Here is a 25,928-nt window from a genome sequence, read left to right as displayed (position 1 = left end):
TTTTTTTTTTTTTTTTGTAGTACGCGGGCCTCTCATTGCTGTGGCGTCTCCCGTTGTGGAGCACAGGCTCCGGACGCGCAGGATCAGTGGCCATAGCTCACGGGCCCAGCCGCTCCGCGGCATGTGGGATCTTCCCGGACTGGGGCACGAACCCGTGTCCCCTGCATCGGCAGGCAGACTCTCAACCACTGCGCCACCACGGAAGCCTTCCCGAGCCTTTTTTAAATCACTGCCCTCTACTCCACTTGACTGCTCTAGCAAACCTCTTTATCCTAATGATACTCATTCCCAAGAATAAAATGTAAACCTCCTCTTGGGCATTCAAAGTTCCTTCCACTTGACCTCTGCTTGTTTGCACAAAGCAAGGTAAAGATAGGTGCCTACTTAGAAGATCTAAACATACACTTCTCCAAAAAAAGACATACAGATGGCTGAATAGCACATAAAAAGAGGCTCAACATCACTGATTATTAGAGAAATGCAAATCAAAACTACAATAAGGTATCACCTCACACCTGTCAGAATGGCCATCATCAAGAAGTCTACTAATAATAAGTGCTGGAGAGGGTGCGGAGAAAAGGGAACCCTCCCAAAGTGTTATTGGGAATGTAAATTGGTTCAACCACTATGGAGAACAGTATGGAGGTTTCTTCAAAAACTAAAAATAGAGCTACCATATGATCCAGCAATCCCACTGCTTGGCATATATCCAGATAAAACCATAATTCAAAAAGATACATGCACTCCAATGTTGACTGCAGCACTATTTACCATAGCAAGGACATGGAAGCAACCTAAATATCCACCGACAGAAGAATGGATAAAGAGGATGCGGTACATATATATAATGGAATATTACTCAGCCATAAAAAAGAAGGAAATAATGCCATTTGCAGCAATATAGATGGACCTAGAGATTATCATACTAAGTGAAGTCAGACAGAAAAAGACAAATATTATATGATATAACTCATATGTGGAATCTAATTTTTTAAAATGATATAAATGAACCTATTTACAAAATAGAAAGACTCACAGATTGCGAAAACAAACTTATGGTTACCAAAGGGGAAACATGCAGGGGGGAAGGGATAAATTAGGAGCTTGAGATTAACATACACACACTACTATATATAAAATAGATAACCAACAAGGACTTACTGTATAGCACAGGGAACTCTACTTAACATTCTGTAATAACCTATATGGGAAAAGAATCTAAAAAAGAATGAATATATGTATATGTATAATTGAATCACTTTGCTGTACACCTGAAACTAACACAACAGTGTAAATCAACTATACTCGAATAAAATTAAAAAAAAAAAAGATAGGTGTCCACTAAAGACAGATGGTACAGGTCATAGCAGATGATGGTTTTGTTGAGAAAACAATTCTATAAAAGATGCTCATGGGTAAATGAGGTGCAAATCTAACCAGTGAACTTCATGTTTTTAATTTTTTCAGAAATGCAACTTCATGTCTGCTCCATTATTGTCCAGAGCTCTTCAGAGCAGCCCGGATCCCATCCAGCAAGCTGTTTCCACAGTAGAAAGAGGATTCCCCACATCTCAGTTTGTTCCTGTCTTAGAAAGTTCTGTTTCTATACAGTGATTTTCATGCCTTCTATGGTTAAAGACTAGGTAGGGCTAGTGCCGTTATGTTTTAATCTCAGTCCCTGACGACCAATATTTTTATAAAATACAGTAAAACAAAATCGCCAGAAAATACAGTCATATTCTTGGATGGTCCAGCAATGTCAGATTGCTGTAAACGTTTCTAAGCTTAATCTTAATACCTGAACTTATCTTGTAAGAGACTGAGCCACATTCTGAGTTTCCCTACTCTAGAACATTTCTTGCAACTCAGAATTCAGGACATGGTTTTAGATTTTTACATGTAGGTTCTAGAAAAGCCTGGAATCCTGATTGGCCTTTCACAAATTAAGACATGTGAGACCTCCTTCCCCTGACAACAAAATTCAGGGCAATGTCATTGCTATGTCTCCATATTTCTGAGCAGAGTTGAAAGTCAATCCTTATGAAATATTTGACAGGGGGTTTTACTTCCTAAGAGTTCAAAAGCTTTTTATTGGGAATATTTGGTAGATTTGATTATACTTAGAAAATAAAGAAATACTTCACTTAACCTCAATTGTAAAAGTAAATTTAATTCCCCTTGCTTTATATATATTAAAGCCTGACTTTGGTTTACAATATACCTATACTATTCTCTAACTTCAGTACTTTAGTTTATCATTTCCTCAGGTAAATTTAATCAGCTTTTATAGTTAAGGAAAATTTGGAAAGATGGTAAGAGGCATTTCTCTTATCCAGACATTTCTTTTCTCACTTTTGTAATATGGTTTAGCCATCTGTCTTTCCCTGCCTGCATCATTATTTTAAGATATTCATTTGGTTGAACCTGTCTACAAAACAGAAACAGAGTCACAGACATTGAGAACAGACTAGTGGTTGCCAAGGGGAAGGGGCTGGGGGAGGGGTTGAGTGGGGGATTGGGGTTAGCAGGTGAAGCTATTATATACATAATGGATAAACAACAAGGTCCTACTGTATAGCACTGGGATGATAAACCATAATGGATAAGAATATTTAAAAAAGGAATGTATATATAATATATATATGTATAACTGAATCACTTTGTTGTACAGCAGAAATTAACAAATTGTAAATCAATTATACTTCAATAAAAAAACAAAAGAAAAGAAAATATTTAAGATATGCATTTGCTGTGTGGGAGTGAATATAGATCTTCAAGTTCCTGACCTACGTTGGTTCTATAATCTAAAACTAGATGCATGCACTTTCTGTCTTCAGTAATAATAATACGTTACATTTACATAGTAGTAACGTTTCATAAGACACTGAGATATAAATTCTCAATTACTCCTCAGGTGAGTCCCTGAAAATATGCCTGTAAATTAAGAGTGAACAAATCCAATTTCATTGGAATTCACTATAGGGGCTTGAGAGTTAAAGAATTCTAAAGTACTTTCTTCTGTGTAGCAAAAATATTTCTGCACAGTAAATAATCACCATCAAAGTTATCAATATTTTTCATTTTTATTAAGGGTTTGTTTAACTGGGGCACATGTGTGTTGAAGACTTTTGATCTTTTCTTCTTCATCTAGGTGTCCAAGTTTGTTTCAAAATAAACAGTGTGAAATGAAAGAAACTGGCAAAGGGAAAATTATCTAGAGATAATCCAAAGTAAATATTATTATTATTTTACCTTGCATAGCTTGTAAGTGCATGCACAAGATTAAACTGTAACTCATTCCAAATTAGCGGGAATAATTTAGCAAGAAGCTTAATGTGTTTCTTGGTAAGAGTAGAAACAAAAACCAAAACAAAACTCTCACTCTGCGAAGTTTTTATGGGTTTCATTTTAGGGACTAAGTTGAAATATGAGGGCAATAACAGGGAAAGTAAAACATCCAAATTAGGTCTTTAGTTACCACGGCTAAGCACAATTTTTTTGAATTTTCCAATCATGGATTATTTGAAATCTATGATCCGAGTGAATTTATAATTCAACCTATTTTGTTCCAGTGTCCATTAATTTTCCAAAAGTACTCCCAGACCAATTTCATGGACCTTCTGCTTATTCACAGTGGACATGGCTACTGTCCATTGTGTTATCGTTGTGTTCTACAACGATTCATCCATCAGCTTGAAATTAAGTACTTTCCTGAGAGACTCTGGAGCTCAAACCATTGTTTATGTATTGATATCATACAGATACAAATAATTTGCCACCAAAGGCTTTATAAGTAAGGAAAAGGAAGAAAGGATAATAATGCTATTCTTTTTTTCTTTTTTAAATATGGAACGCTTCATGAATTTGTGTGTCATCCTTGCGCAGGGGCCATGCTGATCTCTGTATCGTTTCAATTTTAGTATATGTGCTGCTGAAGCGAGCACAATAATGCCATTCTTGAACACTGATGTATGTGGAGATTTCTTTCCTAGAGTGTCACAAATATAATGCAGCAGAGGGAAAGAAATGCAACTAATGAAGCTAAATAAAGCATATTTCATAACTAAAAGGAAAAATTTCTCTTGGATACAAACCAGAGTTATTGGGTCTGATGGGAAGTGTGCCTAGGAAACAATTTTCAGGTTCTAGAGTAAAAGGAATGGTATGGTGTAAATAAAGAAAACATGGGAAGGCCACGATTAAGACTGTACCCAAGTTTTCCAAAAACACTAATTCAAAAAGATACATGCACCGCAATGTTGACAGCAGCACTACCTACAATTGCCAAGATATGGAAACAACCTAAGCATCCATCAACAAATGAATGGATAAATAAAATGTGGTACATATACAGAATGGAATATTACTCAGCCATAAAAAAGAATGAAATCTTGCCATTTGTGACAGCTTGGATGGACTTGGAGGGCATTATGCTAAGCGAAATAAGTCAGGCAAAGAAAGACAAATACTGTATGATATCACTTATATGTAGAATCTAAAAATTACAACAAACTAGTGAATAAAACAAAAAAGAAGCAGACTCACAGATATAGAGAACAAACTGGTAGTTACCAGTGGGGAGAGGTGGGGAGGTGGGGAGATAGAGGCACAAGCTATTGGGTGTAAGATAGGCTCAAGGATATATTATACAAAATGGGGAATATAGCCAATATTTTGTAATAGCTGTAAATGGAAACTAACCTTTAAAAACTGTATAAATTTTTTTAATTTAAAAAAATAAAAACACTTTATTTCTTAATAACAAAGAGTCTACCCAGGTTTTCAATAGAGAAAAACAAATATAGATGAAACAACTTAAAGAAAACGCAACACATAAAAATCTAAATCCCACAGGGAGACACTCATGATTAAGAATACGTTAGAAATGACTATAAATCTGCTCAAAGAGAGTCAATGTCAGTGAAAAATACAACTATTTGTTAATGGATGGCATTTCATTAGGAACACTTCAACTGCATAAAGAAGACCTTTGAGTTATGCTTCATTTAAAAACTTTTAATCAGATTCCCAAGGGCAAAAAAGTTATATATGTGTATATATATATATATATATAGAATTTTATATATTGGACTTCCCTGGTGCTGCAGTGGTGAAGAATCCACCTGCCAATGCAGGGGAAACGGGTGCAATCCCTGGTCCGGGGAGACCCCACATGCCACAGAAAAACTAAGCCCAAGTGCCACAACTACTGAGCCTGCGCTCTAGAGCCCATGAGCCACAACTACTGAGCCCATATGCCTAGAGCCCGTGCTCCACAACAAGAGAAGTCACCGCAATGAGAAGCCCTGTGCACTGCAACAAAGAGTAGCCCCTGCTCACCACAACTAGAGAAAGCCCGCTTGCAGCAACGAAGATGCAACACAACCAAAATAAATAAATAAAAGAAGTTTATATATTAAAAATTTACATATCAAAAGTATACACACTCACACACACACACACGTATACCCACACACACAGACAAGTGTATAATGGACTACTTATGACCCAATTTTTGTGCTCTAACAAGTCGTCAAGGCAACAGAAGCAAAGCGGTAATGAAGGTTCAGATGCTTTATCAATTTAAAGCAGGTTGTATGCGCAGCACGTTTCGGAGACAGAAAGTCATCAGGAGACCAGTTGTTAAGTTTGGATCAAGCAAAAACATTAGTTTCTAGAGAAATGAAGAAATGGACAGTAAAGCTTGCGTTAATCTCAGGAAATAGTCTCGTTAGCCTGGTTAGTCAGGAAACTTGTGGAGTTGCTAGTCAGCTGTATTTATACAGACCGTTCCTACCACTTCTTCGGCAGGGTCCCCTTGAGCAGTCAGGTAGGTCACCCTGAACTGCTGCACACTGCTGTCTGAAATGTCCCATTTCACCCGCAGGCTAGAAGTGGTTTCATCATCTACAACCAGGTTTCTGACTCCTGTGCGGAAAACTGGAATAAACACAACCAAGTATTTAAGGAACTTTTCATCCGTCATATTTCAAAATGAGCTACAGAGATGATTTGTGGACGTGACAACAAGTATCATTTAATGTATCTCTACCATGTAGACCCAGGTGAAGCGAGAACAACTCAGCTTTAGTTAATAGAGAGCCATGATACCTACTGGTAGCAAACAAAAATGGGCTTAAGAGATCTCAAGGTGAGATCATGGATCCCTCAAACCACCAGCTCTGTATATACACTAGGAAGGGGAACTGGGGAGCAGCCCTTAGACTAGGAAACCAGAAAGGGAGCCCAAAGAGGAGCACGACTGTGAGAACTTCACATTAGGGCTGAGCTGGAGAAGTGGGCGTGAGGGACCAAATGTGGTCAACCTCGGCGTGCAATCTAGCATCCAACGCACATCCCATCACCTGCTCCCCCATTTCTGTTTTAACACTTGTCACTCAAAGCACAAATCTCCCACCAGGGCTGCCTCTATCCACTCAGGCCACACGGATTTCATCCTTTCTCTGAGATCTGTCCACACTCCTTCACTCGTTTTCTCTGACACGTTCCTTTTCATCTCCCAAAGTGACTGCTCTCTCATTTGTCCCATTGTTTCTTCTCCCTCTTGCGCCAACTTCCTTTCATTCTGTCCATCTCCATGGACTCTTTCTTCTCTTCATTCATTTATTCATTCATTCAGCAAACATTCATTGAGCTTTTCCTGTATGTCAGACTGGTTAGGCCTTTAAGACATACAATGATCTACAGTCGACAAAAATAGTCAAAGTGTCACAGAGGAGACAGGAGAGTGACATTTATCAGGCAAAACTTTACCTACTAGGCTGTAGGTACAGAACGCAACATCTCACCTTCAGGGTTAGGAGTTCTAGATGGCAGGAGGATATGGGAAAAGCATGAAACATATGGTTGAGGCCAGGAAGGGAAGCAGAACCCAGTCACGAAGCATCTTGTATGTTATGATTAAGAGACGTGGGGTCATAAAGAAGGGCTCAGTAAAGGTTAACTGAAGAATGAATGAATCAGTGAACGAATGAATAAATGAATGGTATTGGAGATTCACTGAAAGGTTTTAGGTCAAGAAATAAATATCAACAAACTTGCTTAATCTAGTTGACTGTGACAACTAGTTGGGAGGTATATTATAATGGAGGGGAGAGTTAAGCTGAGAGAGAAAATAGCTGATGTAGGAACACCAATACACCAGCCACGGCTCAGTTACCCACAGAAATGCATGGAAACTATGATATGAATAATTCTCAACAGAAAGCAATAGGAGAAGGCACTGAGACCAAGAGTAGGGCAGAGACTCCTGGGGCTGGATACTAACGTCCTCTAAAAGATTAGATGGGAATTCAAAACAAAGATGGGAAAAATAGAGAGTACCACAGTGATATTGATTAGTAGACGAGAAGACCAATTAGCATTTAGGGATAAGAAGAGGTTGAGAGCTCTGAAGGGAGTGAAATTTGAACTGGTATGCCCTGTTCCTAATCAATCATATAAATCAAATAAAACTGGGATAATGTAAGTTCGGTTTAAATCAAACTTTTCTTATGGGTAAACAGGCTTCTATTTGTCCTTACCTGATGTCACAGGCCTGGTAGGTGCTTCGGTCGTAGGTGGTTCTGTCCAAACACTGTCAACTACAAAAATATTCCTCACTTTAAAATTCTGTAATGATGATAACTCTATACATTTGTGTATATCACTTTACAGTTTTCAAAGAAAAGTTCACCTATGTCACTTGTTTCTCACAACAACCTTGACCACGGTTACAAGAGAGAAGTGAGTTGTAAGGCAGACATTGTATCTATTCCACAGATAAGGAAACAAACCCAAAGAAGTTAGTTTCTAATCACAGATACCAGCCTTCATATAAACACTTGAATTACATCTATAAAATTGTGAAACCTCCCAGTTACTTTGAAATGGGGCATAACCATGGAGAGGAAAGGAAATTAAACAGTGCTATAGATCAAGTTGTAAAGGGGCTGCCAAATAGGACCAGCAAGGAAGACAATAAGAAGTGCATCTGCTATTTCTTGTATCCACCCTGGGCAACCAGTGGATGGAGCTGCTGTGTGGTGATCCGCCTAGATGCCCTCTTCATCAACATACTCATCCAGCAGCTTCTGGAGTACAGCTGCCAATGGCTCAGAGCTCTGGTAACTGCCTTGCCTGGGGTTGCAGACTGTCAGCAGATGGCCTGCCTCCAATCACTGGGGATGCAGGGATAGAAAGGCCCAGCCCCTTTGACTCAAGTTGGGACCACTCAGAAGGGTCATACCAGGTCCAGAATTTCTAATAGAATTAGCTGAGGGCTCTGTTTTAGCTTCTCCCTAAGTCCTATTTCCTTACAGATGTATCTCCCAACTACACTCTTCAATAAACCTTCTGGATGCAATTTTCTACTTCAGAATCTGGCTCCAGGGAACCCAATCAAAGACAATTTAATATGTGGTTAATACCTCATACTTAAAAAATGAAGGGACAAATGAATCAGCAAGTGAATTTTGTGGATTCTTGGAACCAAGATCAACTTGGGAAATTCCAGAAACTCTTGGACATTTTTGCCCTACATTTATTTGTTTGCTCATTTATAACTTATTTCATCTATCCATCCATCCACCCATTTATCCATCCATTTATCCATCCATTTATCCACCCATCCATCCATCCATCCATTCCTCCATTCAACAAATATTCATTGCACAGTTAAAATATGCCAAGAACTGTGCTAAGTGTTGGGGACATAATGGTGAACAAGACAGATATGGTCCCTGCCTTTAGGTGATGATAGACTAGGAGTCTGATAAGATGCTCCACATGTTGCTTTCATTAAAGGTAAAGATGTATGAAGAGTTCTACGGACAAAGCCTCTGTAGCCAGGAATGAGGCTGATGTGCAGGGAACCTGGTGGCGTGAAGAGTGTGCCAGAATAAATGGTCAGAGCTTGTGAAGTCCATCTTGGCCTGACCAAGACTTACGTGTGGTCCCAACGGCAGTCACCACCTCAGTCTCACTTCCACCATCCAGTACAGCCAACAGGGAAACTTCATATTCAGTGCCAGGTTCCAGGCCTTCAATAACATATGAGTCTTGGTCTTCTTTTAGGACAACCTGAAAAGTATTTGGTGCTTAGTAACTGGGTTTACTTGAATAACATAGGAAAAAGTTAAGAAAAAATAATAAAATGGAAAGATGTTATCCCGAGCGTAAGCAGTAAGTGACTTAAGCATAAACAACTTCAGGGCCATTGCATTCAATTTTAAAGTCAAACCAGAGACTTTTTTCTTTTCAAATCTCTCAGCAAATAAACGATTAATGTTGCAAAAGGGGCCTTTTCTGAAGTTTTTAAAAATTTCATTTATGACTATCAAAGAATCTGGAAATCCATAACATATATAACTAAAGCCCTAGCAAAAATGCATTTTAGTTTTACAAAAGTCATATGATTTGACATTTGTAAAACTCCAGGTCATGGAAAATATTAATTACTTTTGGGATTCTCAACCTGTCTTAAAACAGAGACCAACTCAAATGCAGCAGTGGGCATTCACTTCTAGATAAAACGCCCTGGATTAATTTTCAGCCTCAGACAACTCACTTCTTCAGTCTTCCCACCGTAGACTGGAATCCACATCAACTTGTGTTGCCCTTCATCAACTGAGAGGGGATGCCAGGTCACTCTAAAACTCTCTGTTGTCACCTCATCAATTTCCAAGTATTGCTGGGCGGGAACTTCCTCTGTAAGCCAAGGAGGGAGATTTTGTTAGGGAACTGAGAAGGGAAGAAAACCATAACTCAAGCAGCTCCCCAGGGCCACAGGTAGAGAAGACTCTGGTGAATCTCTTGTTTTAGGAAAGCACATGGAAGCAGGGAAAGCAGCGCCAATTAGTCCAGTGTGGGCTTATGCTTCTGTTTCCAGCATTTACCCACAGAATAAGTTAGGTAGACCAGGGACACAGCAAATTTTTACAGTTTTCCTGGAATTTGCAGAACTCTTAGATTCTCTATTTGGCCCTTTTCATTAACTATAAAAAAATAAGACTGCCATATTCATTACTTTACAAAGATACTATTTTCCAAGTATTTTGAAGAAATTAACAAAATGATGCCCTAGAGGCCTGAGTAATGTCACTTTTAGCTTTATTCACGTTGGTGCCTAAATCACTCTCTAGTAATAAGTTAAATCCTAGAGAAGAACGTTCATCCTTTTAATCTTGTACATGTGGCTGCCATCAGAAGTGAAGTATAATTTATCAGACATCCATTATTTCACTGCTTAAACACTTCTGGGATGTACAACAGAGACCATAACATCTAATTACACCAAAAATGAATTGTCAGTCATTGATTTTTATTATATGAAATCAGAGATTTTAAAACTCTTTGACAGGATACCATGAGAATTCCAACTACAGTTAGCCCTTGCGAGATTTTGCAAAATTACTGAACTTTTTTTCTGTGAAGATTATTTCTCAGTCCAGCTTATTTCTCAACTCTCTCCAAATTACCTTCTCATCTCAATACAGCACTAAATTTGTTTCCAAGTGCAATTCATGATAGGTAGAGAAAGCAAACAATAGAATTTTTCCACCAGGAGGCAAAAAGAAGTTATATTTATTGACTACAAGGTATATATAGAAAAGAAAAATAATGCATTCATGCTTTATTTTTTATTTTAGTATTTAAAATATCCCATATTGTTGTATTAATATTGCAAGCTTCATGAAAATAATTATTGGCTATAGATTGATGTATTAGGTTAAATGGTATGAAACCATCATTTTTTTGTAGGTCAAAAACTGTTGGAGAGCTCTAATTTTGGAAGTTCAACTTAATATACACATATATCAATGGAAGAAATGTGAAAAATTTATGTCGATAGAACAAAAGAAACAGTGTGAGATCAGGAAGAAACAATGCACACTTTTATTTAACTGAGACCTTTGAACTTAGATGGTCCTGTCCCTCTTTCCCTTGCTTTGAAAGAACATAATTAGCCAGTAGGCATTCTACTCACCTAATTGTTCATTGGGTAATAATACTATAAACTAAACAAATATTAAAATGCAATCTCTTCAAAATCACAATTAAAGAAGCTGCTCCAGCTTCTGGTTTCCACACAGTTACTCTTGGAAACTTTTCAAACCATAATAAGGCTTACCTGTGGTAAAAATTCCAGTCAGAGGCTCCGACTGTCCTTCATCATAGATGGAGAAAATGGCAACAGTATACTCAGTGACGGGTGTCAAGCCCTTCAGAGGGAACGTAGTAATAGGATCAACTTCAACCTGCAAAAGAAAGAAGTCATAATAGCTATATCATAGGCACATGAGGGAAGAGATATAGGAACATATGTATATGTATAGCTGATTCACTTTGTTATAAAGCAGAAACTAACACACCATTGTAAAGCAATTATACTCCAATAAAGATGTTAAAAAAAAATAAATAAATATAGGAAACAGAAGCCATTTTATTGTCTGCAGTTCACTTGGCTGGCAGCAGAGCTATAAGTACTGCAAAAGAGATACTAAATTATAAAACCATTTAGATACTCACATTTCTAATCTTTCAACCTTAAGTTGTAAGAATACCTGCCTTACAATAGGTAAATAGAATACCTGTCAGTTAATTCTCATGACATACTTGCAACCAATATTATTTCCATTCATTAAAGATATAGAAAGTGAAGTACACAAAATTTGCAACGCTAATACAAATAAATGTAATGTTTATAGCCGGATTTGCTAGGAGTAGCCAGACATGCACAATAACCTCTGTAGGAGTTAAACAGATGAGCAACCATGCAGGAGAAGGTGAGCACAGTTGCTGTTTGTTTGGTTCTTCAATGAGTCAACATTTTTTTTTTTAACATCTTTATTGGAGTATAATTGCTTTACAATGGTGTGTTAGTTTCTGCTTTATAACAAAGTGAATCAGCTATACATATACATATATTCCCATATCTCCTCCCTCTTGCATCTCCCTCCCAGAGTCAATATTTTTTAATTGGTAAGTTTCACATAAAAAGAGAAATCCCTGGTCAGACACACCAACTTTCTTTCCATGTCTTTCCCACCTCAGGGACTTTGCACATGCAATTCATTCTGTCTGAGACCCTATTTCCTTGGCTCTTTTCAAAATTAGGGCTTCACCGTCTGTCAGGACTGTATTTATATTTCATCTCCTCATGGGGGTGTTCATTTTTCTACGTATCTCAGTAGGGTGATTCTCTAACATTGCCTTTGTTTGTTTTCCCCCTAGCACCCAACCCAGCCTGAAATTATTTTATTTCCTAGTAGAAGATGTTTATTACTTCCTGCATAGAGTGTAAGCCCCTTGAGGTCAGGACCTTGTTTAGCTTCTTTGCTACTGTATGTTGAATTATATATATATTTTTGAGTGAATAGAATACATAAATGAAAACTGAGATGGAAGCACCAAAGATCCATTTTACAAGAGATTTAAAAAAAAAGGGAGGGGGCTCATCTGAGCAAAGCGTTAATCCAGAAACCATAGACATCTTGAAGGAATTGACCTCAGGTCAAAAAAAAAGATTGCCAGCCCTGGGGGAAGGAGTTTCCCTTTTCATGTTTCTGGAACTCTTCAGCCACTCTGCTAGAGAGGATCAGCCAACCCCAGCCTTTTCAGCCACCCAGACATGGATTGAAGTCATCTTGGAAGTTCCAGCCCAGTCAAGTTCCCAGATGAATGTAAGAGTCACCTTAGCTGAAACCACATAGAGCAGAGACAAGCTGACTCTGCTGAGCCTGCCCAAGTTACATAATCATGGGTTGTTGTTTTAAGCCAGGGTGTTGGTTACATAGCAATAGTTAATTGAAAATATGTATTATCTTCTTCTGAATCTAGGCCTGATAATATTATGGGTAATTCTTAGCATTTAATGTTTACTCTGGTCTGGGTATTATCTCATGCTTTACATGCATTAGTTGTACTTACATCCTTACCACAACATTGTAAGGTAGCCCGTTATTACCCCTAAGTGGAAGATGGGAAAAATGAGACTCCGAAAAGTTAAGGAACTTGCCCAAGAGAAAGCTAGCTAGTTCCTAAAACTTAAACACAAGTGTTTCACGCTCTAAATTCTCTGTTTGTAAATACTATTGACAGTATGGCTCCATTATTTAAACTCACAGAGAAGACAAATACTTTAAATATGAGTTCAAGATGTTCTTCTAAACTATATTTCCTGTTGCTTTCTGTTGTTTTGAATCGTAATGGCTAAGATTTACTGAGCACTTATAATGTGCCAAGGACCTCACATTCATTGTTTTATTTAGCCTCCTTATCCCCCGTCAAACACTAGGTATTTATAATGACTGTTTTACAAATGAGGAACCTGAGGCTCAAAGACCTTAACCAACTTTCCTGGAGACATAAAACTATTAACTGGAATGAACAGTTAGGCCTTGGTATACTTATATATATATAAGTGTATATATATATACATATATATATATACACACACACATATAAATATGTGAAAGCATATGCATTTTGAACATTATATATTGAATATATATATTTATATATATTTTTTCAACAGATATATATATCTCTCTTGAAAAGATCTAGTTTATTAAAAACATTTTATTTGATGCTGAACAGACCATATTTTATGCATTAATTATTGATCATTTTATTTCATCAAATGAAAACTTCTAGGTATCATTTATTTTTACTTGTTATCATATTATGTTTTAGATTAAGTTCTGGAACTCATTTTATTGGTAGTACTTTTAAGATGTAAGAGAAGAATTTGGGAAAACGGTAACAAATGACTATGATTCATTGTTATACAACGATTTTTGAGAAAAAATTTTCGGACTATCTAGCAAAAACTTCACTTCAGCCTATTCTAGGATGGATGAAGAGAATCCTTGATGAGGAATGAGGGACTCGGGCTCTGCTCTGGGCTCTGTTGTTGAGTCACTGCTGTAGGGGGCTGGACTTGTCTCTCAGAGTCTAGAAACTGTGGCCTTTCATTTCTAAAGCTCAAATGGCAGCACTTTAGTTCTCCATCATGTTTGCACATTTCCCCAAATCTTTTCACAGTACATGCTATCTGAGATGACTTCTTTCTGCAGTTTGACAGGTCAGGCTTTGGCAACATTTTTTTCTATAAAATTTGCACAAGGTGCTCTCTGTAAAAACCTCAGAGGCTGTCTCAGGATTAGCACTCAATGTGTGTTAGCTGCCATCATCATCACCATCATCATCATCACCATGATAATTACCTCCATCATCATCATCATCACCTCCATCATCATTATCACCACCACCACCATCACCATCATCACCGACATCATCATCACCACCACCATCATCACCACCACCGTCATCATCATCACCACCACCATCATCATCACCATCACCATCGTCATCATCCTCGTCACCATCACCACCATCAGTAGCAGCAGCATTTGTTTAAGTGCTCTGTTTTTTTTTTTTTTTTTTTGGTCTCCAAAAGTTAGGGACAGGGGTCATGCAGAAAAGACACAGAGGAGGAAGAGGAAGTGAAGGAGGGAAGATGGGAGGAAGTGAAGCAGAGAAATAGGAATTGAGTTGAAAACAAGCTTTTACAATCAATTACATGTTATGTAGTAAGTAGATTTTAGTTGGGATATTTTGAAATTCATTCCAGAATATTTTGGGAATTTCCTAAAAATCCAATTGTAGCATTATCTTTAAATAAAAGCTTAAATTAATAGAAGTAAAGCAAAATATGGTAGGAATATTCAACCTTAAAATCATATATTCCAAAACTAGGTAAAGTAATATTTGACATATATAAGACACTTATCCAGCAACCTTTAGTCTCAATTGCATGGTTAAAAATTAAGAATTAAAAACACACACACCAGTCAAAATGGAAATGTTACAAAATCTACACATTGTTTATGCATTTTACTCAAATAAAATGTTCTCAGATTTTTATTCGTGGTCTATTTACTCATATTTTAAATTCGGTTTTATCAAACATAGCTTTCTAATTTCCCAGCACAATACAAATTAGAAATAGCAAGTGCCAAAGGCACTCCCAAGATTGAAAAACACTGCAAAAAAGCACATGTATTTCTTAACAAATATATTATTAGTCTGGGGTCATTATTTATAAAGGCAAATAACGTAAAATGCCATGAGAGGCCAGAAAAGCTATATATTTTTTTAACTGGATGTTAACTAGACCTATTATGATCATTTCACAATGAATACAAATATTAAATCATCATGTTGTATACCTGAAACTAATATGATGTTATATGTCAATTACACCTCAATAAAAATATATAAATATATTTATATAACTCATATTTACATATATATGACAATTTATTTTTGTTTCATGAAAAATTATCACCAAATAAGAATATTTTGCAGTGAAAAAATATGCTAGTGAATACAGTTGTTATGTTTTTTTTGTTTTTGTTTTTGTTTTTTGCGGTACGCAGGCCTCTCACTGCTATGGCCTCTCCCATTGCGGAGCACAGACTCCGGACGCGCAGGCTCAGCGACCATGGCTCATGGGCCCAGCCGCTCTGCTACATGTGGGATCTTCCAGGACCGGGGCACAAACCCGCGTCCCCTGCATCGGCAGGCGGACTCTCAACCACTGCGCCACCAGGGAAGCCCTGTTATTTTAATTGTTCAATGAGTCAACATTTAAAAATTGGCAAGTTTCACATAGAAATAAAAATCCTTGGTCACATAGTCAAGGGGAACAAGACCTGGCAGCTCCCGGCTAGATCACTGTGCAGCAACCGTCTTCAGGAGCTGACAACGGCTGCTTCTTGGATGAACATGTACAAACTCCCCGGCAGGGTAGTCCCCACCACACCCAGCATCCGTGTCACTGTAACCCATTGTTCGTTGTCATTTACTGTTGTCTTTCAGTAGAGAATTTCTTCTACATGCATGTCCCCAAAATGGAAATATGAAATATAACCTAAGGTAGCTTCATATTTCAAGAAAAACAGGTGAGACTGTATTTCTTTGCAGGTGTGACAATTTCTGCACTCATTTACATTATCTGCATAACCTTCCTACACGGCTGAATTTACAACCCTTGGGAAAGTAGTTTATTTCTCGGTGATAACAAAGAGACACCGATAGCTCGGTGCTTTAGACTTCCTTCTTTTTCTACTCCAGGATCTCATCTTCAAAAGCAAAGCAGCTAGTCTAAAGATTCCAGCTTTGTCAGAATTATTTGCCCTCAGGATTTTTGAAGATTTAATGAAAGATGTTGAACAGTATTTCTGTGCTGCTAGCAAATGTGCAGTTATGGTCCATTCATTGCCTAGTGTCCCGTATGATGGCACATTCTGCAAAATATTGCTTGGATTTACTTGTAGGAAAAAGTTTGTCTCTGCATATGAAAATATTTGCTTTATTTGGTCAGAAAATAGAAATCATGTAATCCAACCTATTTCCCTTGCTGTCTTAGCTTCTTGGACCAAGATAAGGAAAAAAAAAAAAAAAATAACTTTGCTATCTAGCCTGTGAAAATATATTTCCAAGGAGAGAAGTTCCGAAGAGTACTCGTCACTGAGTGCAAAATACTGTATCTTCATGGGTTTCAATAAGTTCTTATTTGAAAGTATCTTCCTACACAAAACCTGAATGATTCAGTTTTCAATGTAAGCTCATTGAACTAGGGTCTTTCAAATGCCGGTTTACTGAAAAGCAGAGGGATAACCTGAAAAACACTGATATTTCTAGTTTACTACTCGCGTGAAGATACATACTTCCTTATCCCTATTCGCTGGGGCAGACTGTATTTTCCAAAGATGGCTGTGTCAATATCTATCTCCCATCCCACTTGCCTCCCACCATAGGTTGGCACTGTTCTCTTCCCCATCCTGAATCCATGCAGGGACTTGTGGCATCTCCTACCTATGGAGTGTGGTGGAGGTGACATTTCTGACTTTTGATGCTAGGTAACAAAAGGTGATACAGCTTTCACCCAGCACTCTCTCTGTCTCGCTGGATACATGTCTGGGGACTCCTGAGCCAGCAGGTAAAAAGTCCAGCTCCCCTAAAGCTGTCATGCTGAAGGGATCACGTGAAGAATCTACTTAGAGATATAGAGAGCCGCTCCAACTCCCAGCTGGTCCAGTCTTTCCAGATCAGGTACCAGACATGAACATGGAAGTTGCTGTGATGACATCAGCTCCAGTCACTACCTGGCTACAGTCTCAAGAGTGATCCCAAGCCAGAACTACACACCCAACTCCAATTCCTGACCCACAGAAACAGCAAGAGAAAATAAATAATTAGTATTGCTTTGAGCCACTGTGTTTTGGGATGATCGGTTACATAGCCATAAAAAACTAAGAGCCAACCACCGGAAAAACGCACATCCTGTTCCACAGCTTACCTCATTGATTTCAGTCCCATCGGCGTTGTTATATACAATCCGATAACCACTGATCTTTCTTGAAGTTGGGTCCCAGGCTAACCGAGCACTGTTAGAGCCCACACTGGAGATTCTCAGGTTTCTGGGTGGACTTAAGGGCACTTTGCAGTAAACGAAAAATAAAATTTTTCTGGAGTTCAGTGCAGTAAGGGGCACTTTGAGGTAAACGCAATTTTAAATAACATACATGTTAAAAAGACTCCCAAAACACAGCACCTCTGACTTCTGAACTACTTACATGTGAAAAATTTCACCCAGATAATAACTGATAACAAAGAACATTAACACATCAACAAAGAAAAAAAGTTTTCCTTGTAGAGAATGAATAGCAGCAAACAATTACACATTCTTAGAAATAAATGAGGTTTAGGTAAATCTTCTGTGCCTTTCTTTTCTAGTCAAAGCTATTATTATAGGCTGATACAAATTAAAAAAACTAATGGATCAAAAACCAGGACACCTGAAATTAGATCTTAGCTATTGCATTCAACTATCATCGGATCCTGGCAAAGTCACTCTACTCCTCCGATCCACAGTTTCCCATACGTGAAATGGTTTCCCATCTGCCATCTCCACATGAGTATCTATTAGGCATTTCCACCTTAACATGTCCAAACCCGAACCACTGACTCCTGCCACCTCTCCCAGTCTTCTCTCTCAGTCTCTTTCTCTGAACAAATGAAAACTCCATGCCTCCCGTTGCTCAGGCCAAAAACCTTGGAGTCATCCAAGATTCAGGTTTCTGAACATGTGTCCCCTTCTCAGTGAAGCTTTCCATGATCACCTTATATAAAATAATCCTTCCACCTCAATACTACCTAACTCCCTTCCCGGATTCTTTTTTTTTTTTTTAATTGCGCATTTATGGGTCTCTTGTCTTTCTCTTCGAATATACTATAATCTCAGGGGACTGCAGAATTTGGTTTAATTTTGTTCCCCTCTTTATCCCCAGTATCGCAAGTTCTCAATAAATATTTCTTGAATCAACGAGTAGGAGTCTTGCCCTGGATACATCCCGCTGGCTTTGGGAGACTAGATAAAAATAAACACTTTGCTGTGGCTTTAAAAGTATTTAAAGAGGTGTTAATATTTCTGCAGGTTCCTGACTACCAGTTCCAAAGCTTTTTGCACTTCTTGAAGGACCCCTTTCTGAGTCAACAGATAAAATCTGTCAATAATCTTTGAGGGCTTCGTGAGCTTTTACAGGTTTACAGTAAAAAACAATTGTTAAGATTGACTGCAGGCTTTCCATGAGCCTGAGATGTAACACGTTATCTCATTAAATCCTTACTTTAGACAGCAAGGATAGAGTTACAATTAGCCCCATTATACAGATCATGAAACTGAGGTAACTTGGCCAAGGTCACAGTTAGTAGAAGCAGAAGAGCAGTTTGAATTTAACCCAGGCAATCGATCAATTGATTTGAGAGCCTGTGCCGATAGAACCAGCAGAATAACAAACTAGGAGATAAATCATGACAATTGTCAGCTGTAGCCATAAGCATGACGTTTCCTCACCCCAAAAGCTAACCCTTTCATTAATTCAATATGTACAGTTTATATGGTAATAAAGAACCTATAGGACTTGGTGACTCTCTACACTTAAAGGGCTAGAAAGTGTAGGAGAGAGAAAAGCAATGTAATTACTTTAAGTGCTGTGCACACTTAGCTCTAAACCTTTCTGGAGTTCAGTTACTCTTGGCAGTATAGTGGAACAATGTCTAGTTTCCTCAGTGCATAAAAGTGTCAGTCTCAGGAACAGGTAGTCACGATATCATTTTTAGGACTTTTAAAAAAATCAACTACTAATGGGAAAGAGTCACGGACACTTTTTAAAACTACAAGGATCTGCTTTTTGAAAGTTCAATTTAGGCCACTTTGCTCTTGCAAAGGACCAACATTAGTACCTAACTCAAGGTTTCACTGACTGAAAGAAATCTAAAGAGGATTTTTGCTTTTATAAAAAAGGCAAAAGCAAAAATAGCATTCAGGCTTTGCTTTGCAGCAAACCATTATGGAGATAGCGTGCACCCCAGGCAGCAAGAGCGGCCCCGCCAAGCTCCTTCCCCTGGAAACTACACTCAGCATCTCAGCATCAAGCCGCCACAGCTTTGAACTCTGTCTGTGAGCATCTGTGCTTTATCTTGATTTATTTTGTGCATCCATTAGCAAGATGTGTCCTAAAATTAATTGCTTCTTTGCTTTATGTCATTTGGCTTGCGAAAGGTTTCATGGGAACACTACTTTTAAAGGGTGGGGGAAACCTGAATAAACAAATGAGTATTCTGAGTGAAATAGAGAGATGGGTGGTTGGGAAAAGTTTTCCTTCCAAATCTACAGAGTCCCAAAATTGACTTAAGTGATATATTAGATGCTTCCTGACTTATTTCTTTTCTCCTTCTTTCTTGGGCTCTCCCACTTTTGTGGTTTGTTGTTTTAAATACACCAGTCTTCCTCTGAAGAGCAAGACAACATAGCCTCGACTAACAGAGAATGGATGTGGGAGAAAATTTCCTTATCATTAAATTTCTTTGTATGTTTCTCAAGTAGAATCTTCAAGACAAAAGTACAGTAGAAATCGTGCTATTCACCTCCTTCCAGGCTCAGAGTGATGTGAGAGACCCCATCTCCTTGCCCTTTCTTATTCAAAACACAATGAATAGACCCCTATTTTTAATCGTAGGTGACGAAACATTGTTAGTTTGGCGGGGTAGCATTTTCTCTGTATCACATTTTCAAATAGATAACTACAACTCTTAAAAATATTATGAACTCCCTACATTTACCCAAATTAGACTTGCCAATACAATTTTTACTCAATTTAAAAAAACTAATTATAATAATAATAGTCTGAGATGAGGAGGACATCAAAGATTTTCAGAGAAAGTGTGAATTTTGGTATGAGTGGGAGTAAAAAATATATTGGGTAACTGTGTGTTAATAACTTTCATTTGTATTACTGTATTTAATCTCTATCAACCACACGCTATAAGGTTATTGTTCCTCCTTTCACAGGCTCAATAATGCTTCATCACTTGCCCATTTTCACCCACCCAAAATATGACTTTAGCTGGGATTCACATCTTGGCTGCTCTGATTCCAAAGCCCACATTTTCCCCCCATATTCTGCTCTAGCATTTGGATTTAGACAAGGACACTGGTGGCATCATCTAGAGGATGCCACAGTTCAGTTCTAGAATCCATGTGACTCAATAACAACAAGACGAGAAGAAATACACTTCCTTCCCCTAAATAAATTAGACATTTTCTTACGTTACAATTAGCTCTTACGAGGTTTCAACCTAAACCAGTATTTCTAATTCAGAATCCCCATATTTGTTTGGGCTTTTATTACAGCATTTCATCTGTGTGACTGAACCACTCACATGTTGTTTCTTGTCCTGTAACAGGGTCGCTGGCCTCTTCTCCAAACATAGCATAAACTGTGACTGTGTATTCCGTATTGGGCAACAACGCACTCAGCTCAATATCCGTGTGGGTCTCTCCAATTTTCATCTGAAAAGAACACACATTATCAGATCGTTTGCCAATGTGTATTATTCATGCTGATCAGAGCGCAGCTGAATACAGGTGAGACTTTATGTAATAAGACTCTGCCTCCTCACAAACCCTTCATCAAACAGGTTTCAAGCCATAATCTTTTTCATTGTCTCATGTTATTTTATATTAGAACCAGGAGCTATGAAACCATATAAAACTGAGTGTACCATGAGTGTTCTTTTAGGATAACTCTACATCTGGACCAGTGGCAGCTGCAGCCAGAGTAACAGTGTCAAATATTTGGTCCCCAGAAGAGCATGGGTGGAGATGAATCAGAAATGTTCTCTACAAAGAGAGTAAGTTCCAGGCAGCATGCTGAGAGTGGGATGCCAAGTGGGCATCTTTCACCCCTTAGCTAATTCTCACCAGTCCTCTGACTGGATGCCCAGTTTTTGCTGCAAAACCTATGGAGCCAGACCAGTGTGGCCCCATTCAACAGAGGGGCTTGTCCACTTGGATTGCAAGTCCCTTCCAGGAGTCCAAAGAGATCAACCCACCTTGATGCTCAAATTGGCAATTTGCTTCTTGATTTGGGGATGACTTTTCTGACCCTGGGGGTCAGTCAAACTAGCCAACATTATCAGTGTGTGACAACTGTGTGACACCTGTGTGACAGGAATGGTTTTATTTTTGTTTTGGAAAGAGGAAAAATATCTTCATAGACCGTGCCCTGTCATACAGCTGTCAGTGGTATGGTCAAATTAAAATGTTTAATTTTGAAATATCTCAGTGTATATAATATAAAGGTAGAGAAAACAACGTAATATTCCCTGATGCACCCACTGCCCAAATTTAATAAATATCAACATTTTGTTATATGCACATCAGATCTTATTTTAAAAAGCACTATACAGTCAAATAAAACAAACTCTTTCTCACCACCTCTACCCTAATGTTGAAGTGTGTCTCACTGATACATTTTTTTTACTTCTGCATACATACAAATATATCTATAAGCAATATATGGTTCAGTATGTTTAACAATGTGCATACATGGACCATTCAGTGTAATATTTTTACAGTTTTTTCCCTGGCAATATTAGGTTTCAAGATTTAGCCATGTTGAAACACAGGGACAGAGCTCATGTTATTTAATTCCCTTATGAGATTCTTTTGTATAAATATGCCATTATTTTCCATTCTCTTGATGAACATGGCAGTTGTTTGCAATATTTTGTTCTGACCAAGTGCCTGCATTGAAAAGTCCTTGAAGGATGTTTCTCAACGATATATACCTAAAAATTTGTATATATCTTTAACTTGATGAAATGTTTCCAATTATTCTCCAAGGCAGCTGTACCAACTGACACACCAGTTTACACGGATGTTTCTGTCTCCCCACATGCTCACTAATATGTAGTATTATCAGACTTTAAAAACTTTGCTAATCTATTGGGTGTGAGCTGGTATTCCTGTCTTTTTTATTTTTCTCTTTCCTGGTGAAGCTTAGTGTCTTTTTAGCATCATTTTAAAGTTTCCCTTCCACCAAAATAATTCAGATCGACATTAAATCCAAGTGGGCAAAAACTGTCTAAGCCTTGGTAATAAAAGAACACATGTCACCAATATTCTGTTCTTGACACTAGAATCACCATATTATTGGCCCTAAAGATTCTTGTCAAAAGAGGCAGGTTTTAGATAATGTTAAAGGGTCGAGCGCTATACTCCCTCTCATAACCCCTCCGCCTGCCTGGTCAACACTCCCAACGGTCATAGACCTCTCTGCTTTATTCCTTGAATATCCATATTGTAATAATTGTTAACTATAAATTAAAAAGAAGGACTAAAATAAATGATTCGAAAGTCAAAGATTCGTCATTTAAAATGGAAAAAAATGCAAAAAAATCCACATCCATGAGATACACTTATCTACCTCTCAACTTGGTAAAACAAATTTTTCAAAGTCAGTGTACATAGGGTCATCACAGTCATTTGTGATCTGCATAGAGCAATATAAATTATATAAAATTTCTCTAGAGTAAGGTGGTAATACCTAGTATAAGCCTTAATAATTTGCATACTCTTTGAAAAAGAAACTTCACTTCTAGGAATTTATCCTAAGGAAATAATCAGATAACATGCAAAGTTATATGTTAAGGATGGTCCCAAAAGTATATTTATATAGCAAATTATCTCTTTTTTTTGGCCGAGGCCCTGTGCGGCTTGCAGGATCTTAGTTCCCCGACCGGGCCCTGGCAGTGAAAGTGTGAGTCCTAACCACTGGACGGCCAGGGAATTCCCCTATATAGCAAATTATCCAAATGTCCAATAGCATGAGATTAATTAAACATGACCTGGTACAAACCAACAATGGAATATTATAAAGTTGTTTAAATGACTATATAAAATATTATTTAATGGTATGGAAAGATATTCACAGTAAGCAAAAGGAAAACTACAAGGAAAACTACAAAACCATTCCCATTGGTTGTGTTTAAAATGCACTGGAAAAGACTCTTAACTAAATGATAACAATGGCTACCTCTAGGTGGTGGGATTACAAGTGATTTTTTTCTTTTGCTAATGTGACTTTTATAAATTTTATACATTTTTGTAGTAAAAACAAACCAAACTATGTTAAGGAAGTCAAAAATTCTAGGACTTTGGTAGGCAGCATGCATTACCTCTTTTTCATCCCCAGCCAGGCCTTCCGTGAGAGGAGCGTAAAGGATCAGGTACCCTGACGCTCCAGCCACTGGGTTCCATCTCGCCCTCAGACTGTTCTCAGTCACATCATACAGTTCAAGGTCAGAAACTATAGGTAAAGAAACTGCAAGAGGAGTATTTTTTTTAATCGTCAGCCATTTATCAGTGTGCTTGCTTTTTTCAAGGTATCTATCTATATGTTAGGGTCTAAAACTAAACATATTTTTCAGGTAATTTTTGTCCTTGAATCTGTTCACATGGCCATATAAGCCCCTTTGGGGAAGGTAAACATAATGAATGTTTAAGAGCAGGAATGACACCTTTTAGCTTCTTATATCTCATTACAGTGATGGGCACAGCTGTCTGGGAGCCAGTCAAGAGTAGGAGACTCTTCTGACCACTGTTTTATACCCATTACCAAGCATAGTGTCTGACCTGCAGCAGCCATTAAAAATAGTTGTTGGGTCACTTAATAGATGACAGAATGGGGGGCTGGATGAACAAATACATGAATAACTAGATACTCATCAACACATTCAATCAGAGACAGTGAGGAGACATGACTGTCGGTAACAATAGGGTTTGAGAACAATAAAATAATCAAGAAATAGGATTTGCCATACTGGAGAGGTAGGGAAAAAGGGATTAAGAGTAAATTGCAAGTTCCTGGCTTAAACAATGTCAATAAAAACTATGAAATGTTGTTTTCAAATATAATTCCAGGTCCTGCTTGCACTCCCAACCACAATGTCAAGTTCAGGACTTTGCTTACAGGTGCAGTTCCCTATCATACTTCTATTGGCGTGCCCGTAGTACTTCACTGCACTAATTTGTTTGTATATCCTTGGGTTGCATTTTCTCCTTTGCTAGTCTAAAACTTCCTTAAGGGCAGGGGTTGTTGCTAAAAATATTTCTGCAAAGCAGGAGTATTAACAGCTGCCTTACAAATTGCTTTCAGGGATAAATCCAATAACGTGTTGGACGGGGAGTGTAATTATCATAAAGCCTGGCACCTTGTTATTGGTCTGTCAGAGGCAGAGTTTTTACATCAACTTTATAGACTATCTGGCATGTAATAGGAACTCAATTAATGTTTGAAATAACTAAATGAGGGGGTGATCAAGTTTCTTAAGATTATCTCTTCCCAGGATTCTCTGAACATGTGCGCATGTATATATGTGTGTGATCAGGATCTTGCTGAGTTAAGGAATGACTGACTAGTATTCATAAGTTTTAATTACAGTGATACTCATAAAGAAAACAGATGTAATGCACTTTCCCTAATATTCTACTAGGCAGGACAGCTACAGCGCTCCTTCTCTACTTCTAATGACAAATTCAAGCCCACTGCTTAGTTTATAATAAGAATTCACTAAATATTTGCTTATTAAATGAATAACTGTATTTTGCACCCTTCATCGCTTAGAGAGATTTCTCTCTCCTAAACATACCAGAATTTTATAATATCCCTCCCAATAGATGGCACCTGCAAACTGCAAATATAGCATGGACCAGTACTACGTACAGCACAACTAAGCCACCTGAGCAATGGCATACAGAATCAGAAGTGGGTACAATTCAATACACACGTGTGGTTTCAGTTCCCCGAAGGCCTTCGCTAGCAGTGTGAGCGTATATTGCAAAGACTGCTATCTGATATTCGGTTAAAGACATCAAGTTTTTCAATACTGTGGAAGATATGCTTCCATCCACCACCACCTGTTGAAAGAACAGTTTGAGGAATGAGAAAATGGAATATCTCACATGCAGACTGGAAATCCAAAAGCAAAAATATTTTCATTAAATATTTTCTTATTTGCACCACATCCTCTTTCCCACTGTGGCAGTCAATTCCCCTTGAATTCTCACATGAAGTGACCCACCTTTTAGGAATATGTCCAAAAGTCCCTTACTAATTCACATCTAATGGAAACTGTGTCATTCCCAAGCTAATGGTTATCCTAATCACATCCACTTAGTAACAGTTGACATGTGATATTTTTCCATGGAGCCTTAGGAAGCATTTAAAAGGTTTATTAGTAATGAAAAAGATAGAGCAATTGGAAGCACTCTGATTTTTTTTTTAAGTCCAGATGACTTAAACCTCTAGAATCTACTCAAACACTGAAAAAAAAACAAAAACAAAAAAACATAAATCCTGCCATAATGCAGAAGAAAACTGTGAAACATGCTGAGGTCAGTCAGAGGTTAGAACAACATAAGGTGTTAGCACTTCAAAAGAAGAGAGGGAGGGACTTCCCTGGTGGCGCGGTGGTTAAGAATCCACCTGCCAATGCAAGGGTCACAGGTTTTA

At 38.0% G+C, this 25,928-nt stretch overlaps 1 protein-coding gene and 1 non-coding gene across 2 annotated transcripts in view; both read right to left on the bottom strand.

Moving 5' to 3' along the window:
• COL14A1 (collagen type XIV alpha 1 chain) overlaps nucleotides 1-25,928 on the bottom strand; it is a 220,797-nt gene that overhangs the window by 132,996 nt on the left and 61,873 nt on the right. The window contains exons 10-18 of the mRNA XM_024741240.1: nucleotides 25,204-25,333; nucleotides 23,593-23,738; nucleotides 20,794-20,923; nucleotides 17,369-17,508; nucleotides 11,132-11,258; nucleotides 9,569-9,708; nucleotides 8,949-9,081; nucleotides 7,545-7,604; nucleotides 5,789-5,940 (exon numbers count right to left, since the gene is read on the bottom strand). Coding sequence (XP_024597008.1) covers nucleotides 5,789-5,940; nucleotides 7,545-7,604; nucleotides 8,949-9,081; nucleotides 9,569-9,708; nucleotides 11,132-11,258; nucleotides 17,369-17,508; nucleotides 20,794-20,923; nucleotides 23,593-23,738; nucleotides 25,204-25,333 — 1,158 coding nt within the window. The remainder of the gene's footprint in view (nucleotides 1-5,788; nucleotides 5,941-7,544; nucleotides 7,605-8,948; nucleotides 9,082-9,568; nucleotides 9,709-11,131; nucleotides 11,259-17,368; nucleotides 17,509-20,793; nucleotides 20,924-23,592; nucleotides 23,739-25,203; nucleotides 25,334-25,928) is intronic.
• LOC112397220 (U6 spliceosomal RNA) lies at nucleotides 3,841-3,944 on the bottom strand. The gene has a single exon (XR_003002765.1). It is a non-coding gene; the product is annotated as a U6 spliceosomal RNA (small nuclear RNA).

Source organism: Neophocaena asiaeorientalis, unplaced genomic scaffold (genome assembly GCF_003031525.2).
Source record: "Neophocaena asiaeorientalis asiaeorientalis breed wild unplaced genomic scaffold, Neophocaena_asiaeorientalis_V1.1 scaffold177, whole genome shotgun sequence".
In the NCBI taxonomy this organism is placed as follows: Eukaryota; Metazoa; Chordata; class Mammalia; order Artiodactyla; family Phocoenidae; genus Neophocaena; species Neophocaena asiaeorientalis.
This window is presented reverse-complemented; position numbering and strand designations above follow the sequence as displayed.